Genomic DNA, 7,904 nt, shown 5'->3' with positions numbered 1-7,904 from the left:
TTTTAAAATTATTATGATTTAATAAATGTTGGAAGTTAATGCTTGCCATAAACTACCATTTTTATAATAAACACATAGTGGGAAGGATTTGTGCAAGGTTCACTAAAAATAAATAGAAACTTAGAACCCTAATGTGGAGAGCTTTAAATATGCAATGCGTGTCCACTTGGAGTTTTGCTTCTCAAGGTTAATATAATCACATAAAACAAACATTACTTGTAAGGCAAAATGTTCTCAAGTAAACAAGCTCTTTTGATTGCACATTAAGGTTTATCTATAATGTTGCCCAAAGGTTTCTCCTAACTTATATCCTAATTATTAAAAAAATCCCATTAAGATTTAGGGTGCCTATTACCATTGTATGCGGCACACTGACAGCCCACCCTCACAAACCTTAGGCTCAACCAAGGTGTGCTAGCCAAAATGCCTTTACATCCACCCACCAATATGTGTGCAAAACACATCGTACGACTCATATGTGTGTGTGTGTGTGTGTGTGTGTGAGAGAGAGAGAGAGAGAGAGAGAGAGAGAGAGAGAGAGAGAGAGATGACAACAAAACACATCATACAACTCATATTAGTGCGTGCACGTGCGCGTGTGCGTGTGTGTGTGTGTGTGTGTGTGTGTGTGTGAGAGAGAGAGAGAGAGAGAGAGAGAGAGAGAGAGAGAGAGAATAACAGAACACATCATACGACTCATTATTAGTGCGTGCACGTGCGCGATGCGTGTGTGTGTGTGTGTGTGTGTGAGAGAGAGAGAGAGAGAGAGAGAGAGAGAGAGAGAGAGAATAACAGAACACATCATACGACTCATTAGTGTGTGTGTGTAAGAGAGAGAGAGAGAGAGAGAGAGAGAGAGAGAGAGAGAGAGAGATAGATGACAATAGAACACATCATACGACTCATTAGTGTGCATGTGTGTGTGTGTGTGTGTGTGTGTGTGTGTGTGTGTGAGAGAGAGAGAGAGAGAGAGAGAGAGAGAGAGAGAGAGAGATAAAATTGAAAGACATCTTATGACTCATATTAGTGTGCATGTGAATGTGTGTATGTGTGTGTGTGTATGTGTGCATGCGTGTGTAAGCATGTGCATGTGTGTGTGTGTGTGTGTGTGTGTGTGAGAGAGAGAGAGAGAGAGAGAGAGAGAGCGAGACAGGTGACAACAAAACACATCATATGACTCGTATTAGTGTGTGTGTGTGTGTGTGTGACATAGAGAGAGAGAGTGTGTTTGTGTGCATGTGTGTGTGTGTGAGAGTGAGAGAGAGAGATCTTTGTTCACATAGCTTCTTTCCAAAGAAATAAGATATTTCTTAAAAAAAATTGATTAAAAAAACTTTTTTGATTGCACTTTAAAGTTTTATGTAATGTTACCCAAGGTGTTTACTGACTTCTACTCTAATTATTTGAAAGAAGGCCCTCTAGAAATTAGGGTAGCGTATTACCTGTGTATGCTAGAGCCGGCTTGTCTCATCTCTATCTCTATATTATCTTAAGGAAGAGTTTCACAAAGCTGCTACATGGCAAGAATTTGAAGGTTCGGAAAAGGGAGGAGGAGGTTTGAGGAGCTTTGGGTAGAATTTTATTTTGGAAGCCTCAAAAGATGTGTGAAGCATGGGTTCCCAACTAGTCATATGCATAAAATTTGCTTCACAACTCCTTAGGAATTTTCAAAAATTGTTAATTTTGATAAATATAGCAAGTACATTTTTGGGCCTTTTTTTAATCAATATAAGTTAGAAAGGTTTTTTTTATAAATATTTTTCTATTGTGAGATTTGTGGATGTGTTGGGGTTCAACTAGAACTTAGGTACATCACCACTCGGCCGCGCTCAAGTTCTTCACAAAAGGTTCTCAAAGTATAATCCGGAGACTCCAGACTCGAGAGCGCCCTGTACTTAGAGGTTTGCCTATATTACGGTTGATATGTAATCCAGTAAAACAACAGTAATGGTAAGGCACGGGTAGAGTTTTAAGTGCTGCAGTGCTGGTGGAATATGAAGAGAAACCATGAGCTTTATTAATTGGCTGCGCACTCGCTGAGGGAAGCTGAAGCTGCCAATTCAGAGACAGAGAGAGACGCAGAGTGTGTGTGTGTGTGTCACAGTGTGTGTGTGAGAGAGAGAGAGAGAGAGAGAGAGAGCTTGTCGTGGTTCGTGACTGCCACAGACGAACCAATCCCCTAGGCGCCTCTCGGCTGGCTTTTCTTTATGAAGACAACGCTACCTGATCCGTGGGCGATTTGACATCCGTGGAAAACCAGCGAGACAGTTAGGACGCCTATGAAGTTACTAGCTCGTAAAGGCAAATTGGCAAATAACAACTAAAGTTGCATACTTCTCTCAATTGTCATACGCCGTTGTACATTGGGCAGATGAGCAACCCCATGACGTATCAATCCAATACTCGATACCCGAGAGTCCAAAGTGTTCCTTGTGTGTTCAAGATCTTGAAGGATTTTTTTATTTTTATTTATTTTTTGAATATTTGCTACAATAGTGACAAAAAAAGGCTTACTCTCTATAGAAGCATTCAAGACTCCTTTCTTAGGCTGGTTACACAAAAGGTAACAGTCCATTCTTAGGCTGGTTACCACCCAAGAAGGTTCGCCCAACTTGGGAGCTCACCCTTTACACATAAAAGTGTAGTTCCTTGCATTTGTTGATGCTAGCCTTTTTTTTTTGGGAAATATATACTATATTATATTAGGGCTATTATATAATGACTATCTTTTCATCTCTCAAAAGTTACCCATATACATCTTATGCTAGCCTTCTTAACAAGGGAATATTTGTGTGTGTGTTTGCATTTGTTGATGTAAGTGTTCTTAAGAAAGAAATACTAGTGTGTGTGTGTGTGTGTGTGTGTTAAACATAGGATGGGTATGCCTTCAAGATAAAATTATTCAACACAAAGCTCCAATTCTGACAAGAGGGACTTGATTTCCCACTTTACATGAGGGGCATCTACATGTGTGTAAAGGTAACCCGATCAAGATACAAATTGACAAATGGAAGGTGAAGACTCAACTTTGGTTGCTTTCCTCTGTTGCTACTGTAATTTACAAACAAGTGGTGGTTGAAACTACCTATCAATTCATGTTGCACTTTACTTTCAAAATAAAGTTTTCTCTAAAGGGAAGTAAGCTATAAGGCATGAGTGAATGCATGATTGGTGACTGAGTGTGACGTTTGTTGAAAATTTGTTAAGGTCTCCCCTTGTGGACATTACAAGGGCTATATCCTTAATTCTATCTACCAAATCATAAGCTTCAAATGAAATCAAGCATATGGATGGGATCACCTATCAAAAATTACAAACATTTCCATTCTCTATGGAATGAGTCTAAAAGCATACAACATGTCATGTCATGATTAGACCTAAAATATGACCAAGGTTTTGTCATAAAACCTTGGTTGTAGTAAGAACATGTGATTAAGAGTCAGAAAATCAACTTATAAAAATATACACATGGTAGACCTCTTAGCATGCAAACGCTCATTATAGAAGACTTGACAATGACATTTAAATCATACAACTAATACTTCACTAAATAAGACTTAGATTATAATGTAACTTATATTATCTTATTCTTTTACACGACGCCTATGGCATATCCTCCTTTCACCCCCCATGGGTGGCCCTTATGTTGCCATTTCCACAAAGCCATCAGAATGAGTTTAAATGGGTGTCTTAATTTTATGTTCTAGCCTCCCCCCATCGTAGGTCCTTGCGCTTAAAACTCCCCCCCTTCCTCTTCACAATTGACCCCCCCGCTATCGCTACCCCACCTCCTCTTTATCTATCTTACACTGCTATTTAGAGTCTCCCCACAACTTAATTTACACCTCCCACAGTCCTATCTCTTTCTCCTTTTTAAGTCCTTGTGCAATGATAATATAATCTCTTTCTTGTGTGTGTGTGTATTATCTTGTGTAGGCATTTGCAAGGTAGGCATTTGCAATGATAATATAATCTCTTTCTTATGTGTGTGTAGGCATTTGCAAGGTATCAAAAAAATCAAGTCTCATCTTTGACTTACACCACTATTTAGAGTCTCCCCACCATTTAATTTACACTTCCCACATCCCTATCTCTTTCTCCTTTTTAAGGCCTTGTGCAATGATAATATAATCTCTTTCTTATGTCTGCGTGTGTATTTTCTTGTGTAGGCACTTGCAAGGTATCAAGAAATTGAAGGCCCATCTTTGAGCGGATGGACATCTACACAGCTCAGCACATACGTCCTTTTGTGGAGGGGTGTGGATGATCCAATATTTTATTTTCCATCCATAGAACACATCATTAATTTTTATAATTCCAAAACCATGCAAAGGTTAATTGTTTTATGTTTTAGTCTTCCTCTATCCCTTTGAAGGACAAAACTTGGCCTTCTCATAGAGTGAAACAATGGAGGAGCAAACGTTGGAGTAGGGGAGGATTAAGCAAAAGTAGAGGTTACATACAAGTAAAAGAATAGGAACATAATACTCGAACATGACAAATCATAGTGAATTAGGTGGAAGTGGAAATAGACGAGTATAAGAAAATGAGCATAAGACTCGAAGAGGGTAAATCATAGTGAATTAGGTGGGAGAAGAGGATCGAGAGGACATGCATGCTCACCAGGTAGACCATTCATAGAGTCTAGTGGCAAAGGTAGGTGGGCACATTGATCAAGGTTCATTGGTGCTCTATCATGTCTAGAGCACAGGCCATGACTAGTCTATTTATAGGACAACATCATGTTTAGAGAACTTGTCTACAAACTTAACATGGCAAGTGATGATTTATTCTTTGCAAACACCAAATGTGCAATGTTGAGCCTTGGGGCCACATTTCAGATAAATTGTGATATTACTTGCATAGAGTATTTAATAAGGTGACACATACATACTTTTTTTCGTTATATATATAATCTCCTATTAGGACATACATACATTTAAGATATTACATTATTTATGTAATGGCATAATCGAAACATGTCTAATTTATCCATGTTCCTTCAAAGTTTCATTACTAAAATTAGAACTCCACTAAGGGTGGCTATAATGTTTAATTTTCATATCACTAGATGAAGTAAAGTGCTTGTTTATGTGCTATTGATGCCATCTTTAAGCTAGTGGCTACATGTTTACATAAAACAATTAACATCCCTTCAACTTCATAGTGTGGAAAAAGTAATAACATCATTTAAGATAGTGTCACCAACAACTGATGAGGTGTGCTCATGCTTTGCATGGAGGAACCTCTACAACAGATCACCATTCTTGTGGGCATCATGATGGAGAGGGAGAGAGAGAGAGAGAGAGAGAGAGAGAGAGAGAGAGATAATAATGATGATGATAAGATGACTCTTTGCCCAACATAATCAACCCAAAGTACGATGGTCCATATTGAAATGTAATACAAGAAAATGGACAAAAGTTCTTTGAACAACATAATCAAGCCAAAGTACATATGGTCCATATTGAAATGTAATACAGGAAAATGAGCACAAGGTCTCCTTATTAGGAGTGTGATGTGTATGTAAACAATTAGTAAACATTGAGAGAGAGAGAGAGAGAGAGAGAGAGAGAGAGAGAGAGAGAGAGAGAGAGACTTTGTTGGAAAAACTTCCTCTTGATTGTTACCCAATTAAGGGCATTGACTATGCCATAGCTCATTTTGTTTGGGCATTCAGTTTAGTTTCCCTATTTAGTGATTAAAGATGTTGTGGATACTCATTGAGCCTCTTATTTGGGCCAAAAATAAATTGAACTTGTTTCATGATTCCCCATTGGCCTAGGGCTGGCTCAAAGTATCATATAGGGACGTCCAATAGAGAAGCTCACTACCTTCTTGGTGGAGTTGTTTGCAAAACGAGAGCCACCAAAGGGAAAATGATGATGATAGACAGACACCACATTGCAAAAGGAGTGAGAAAGTAATTTTGAGCTGGATGTAAAGCACTATGGGTTAAAGCTTTAAACGCGTGTACGGCAGGGAGGGTGGGTACGGGGCTGAGGACCACTACGACTGAAGAGGAAAGAGAGGGCTAAAATGAACCGAAGCAGTAGTAACCAAGTGACCGTGGATGGAGATGGGGTTCCGGCCCGTGGCCCCGGATAGGAACCACTAGAAAGAAGTGAAGGGAGAGAGGGGCTCTGCGGCAGGACGGAGGAGGATGGGATGGGAAAGAGGAAAGGGCGGATCTAGGAGGCTGTTCATTGGGAATCTAGATTTTGGGAGAATGGGCGAGGGGAGGCAGAAGGTGACGTTCTTCAAGTTCTGGGTGTAAATAGTCTTGAAGCATTTCCACACATGTGATAAAAGCCATAATGACTGGCTGACACGAGCGCGAGCCCAGCACCGCCCTTATATGTCGCCCCTCCCCCTCTCTCTTTCCGCACAAGCACGTAGCCACCATTTTAGCTGCTGCCTGCTGCTCCCCTCTCTCTCTCTAACTTGACCACTTGTGTATAGAGATAGATACAGTAGATATATATTATTATAGAAAGAGAGAGAGAGCGCTGGCATTCAAATCCAATCCCTATCAAAAACTTGCAGAGTGCAGACCCTTTGAGCTTTTCTCGCCCCCCTCTCTCCCCTTAGCACCCACCTGCACCTAGCTCTCCTCTCTTCAAAGTCTACCAATACCATATATTTACCCCTCCCTTTTATAGTATCTTTCTTCTTTTCGTTCAGACACTACTCCATTTGTAGATTTATGTCCGCTTCACTGCCTTCACTGGCCCTCCAGTCTCCCAACTTGGAAGTTCCTACCACTAAAATGTTGGCCTTCTTGCATTGCACCTATATTTTCTCTCACCCCCGCCCTTCTACGCTCCTGTAAGCATTCACCTGAATTGTAGTAAACTACAAGAAAATGAGCATTTCCCCTCGCGTGTCGACCTAGTAGAATCAAAGATATGATTGCTACCCTAACCCTGGCTTAAATCCCACATATCAAGGTGCAAGGCACTCTCTCTCAGAGCTCTGGCGGAGAGCAAGGCCTTGTAATTACCGTTCAGTGCAGTTGATAGATTAGACTGTAGATATACAGGCTGAGAAGAAGGGATCATGGGGAGGGGAAAGATTCACATCAAGAGGATCGAGAATTCCACGAGCAGGCAGGTGACTTTCTCCAAGCGACGTGGTGGGCTTTTGAAGAAAGCTTATGAGCTCTCTGTTCTGTGTGATGCCGAGGTTGGCCTTATCATTTTCTCCAGCACCGGCAAACTGTTCGAGTTTGCTAGCTCCAAGTAAGCCGTCCTCCCTTCCCCTCTCTCTCTCTCTCTCTCTCTCTCACACACACACACACACACACCCCGATTCTGTTGATAAGCGTTGCAGCTCCTCTTTCTCTCTAGGTTCGGTATTCTCTCTCCTCTCTCTCACACACACACACACACACACACCCCGATTATGTTGATAAGCATTGCAGCTCCTCTCTCTCTAGATTCGTTATTCTCTTTCTAAAATTCATCGCTCTCACACCGTACAAGTGCAAAGGAAAGCGGCTCTCTCTCTCTCTCTCTCTCTCTCTCTGCGACTCTCTCAATTCTGTTTTTCTCGTCTAATTTCCATTAAACCCTATTATCCTCTTTTTTCTATCAACACCTATCCTTCATCTCTGTACTCTATTCGATTGCTTATCACAACCTAGTTCTGCACATTGTAGTTCCAGACTGCGGCTTCCTGTAGCAGCTTGCCCCTTGCTCTTGTTTTCGTTCTATTGGACGGCAAGTATTAGACTTGGTGTGATTGTACGTGACAATAGGCATCAGGGTTAGTTACGAATACGACCTCACACATCTTGACATAACTACAATTACTCAGACGTCCTTGATATCATCAGCTACGCCTTCTGAAGCCCGTAATGTCGAGATCTCAGATGCGAAATAATAATTGTTTAAACTAAGGTT

General features: G+C 40.8%; 1 protein-coding gene across 1 annotated transcript in view; it reads left to right on the top strand.

Annotated features, from left to right (window-relative positions):
• Window positions 1-6,385: 6,385 nt before the first annotated feature.
• Window positions 6,386-7,904, top strand: part of LOC147616378 (MADS-box transcription factor 23-like) — a 35,952-nt gene continuing 34,433 nt past the window's right edge. Inside the window, exon 1 of the mRNA XM_086777444.1 lies at window positions 6,386-7,241. Within this exon, the coding sequence (XP_086633570.1) occupies window positions 7,060-7,241 (182 nt within the window). The 5' untranslated portion in view covers window positions 6,386-7,059. The remainder of the gene's footprint in view (window positions 7,242-7,904) is intronic.

The sequence above is a fragment of the Cibotium barometz genome, chromosome 38 (genome assembly GCF_041138505.1).
Source record: "Cibotium barometz isolate CiBa-2024 chromosome 38, ASM4113850v1, whole genome shotgun sequence".
Taxonomy (NCBI): domain Eukaryota; kingdom Viridiplantae; phylum Streptophyta; class Polypodiopsida; order Cyatheales; family Cibotiaceae; genus Cibotium; species Cibotium barometz.
Note: the sequence above shows the minus strand (reverse complement) of the source record. Positions and strands in the feature narration are given on the sequence as shown.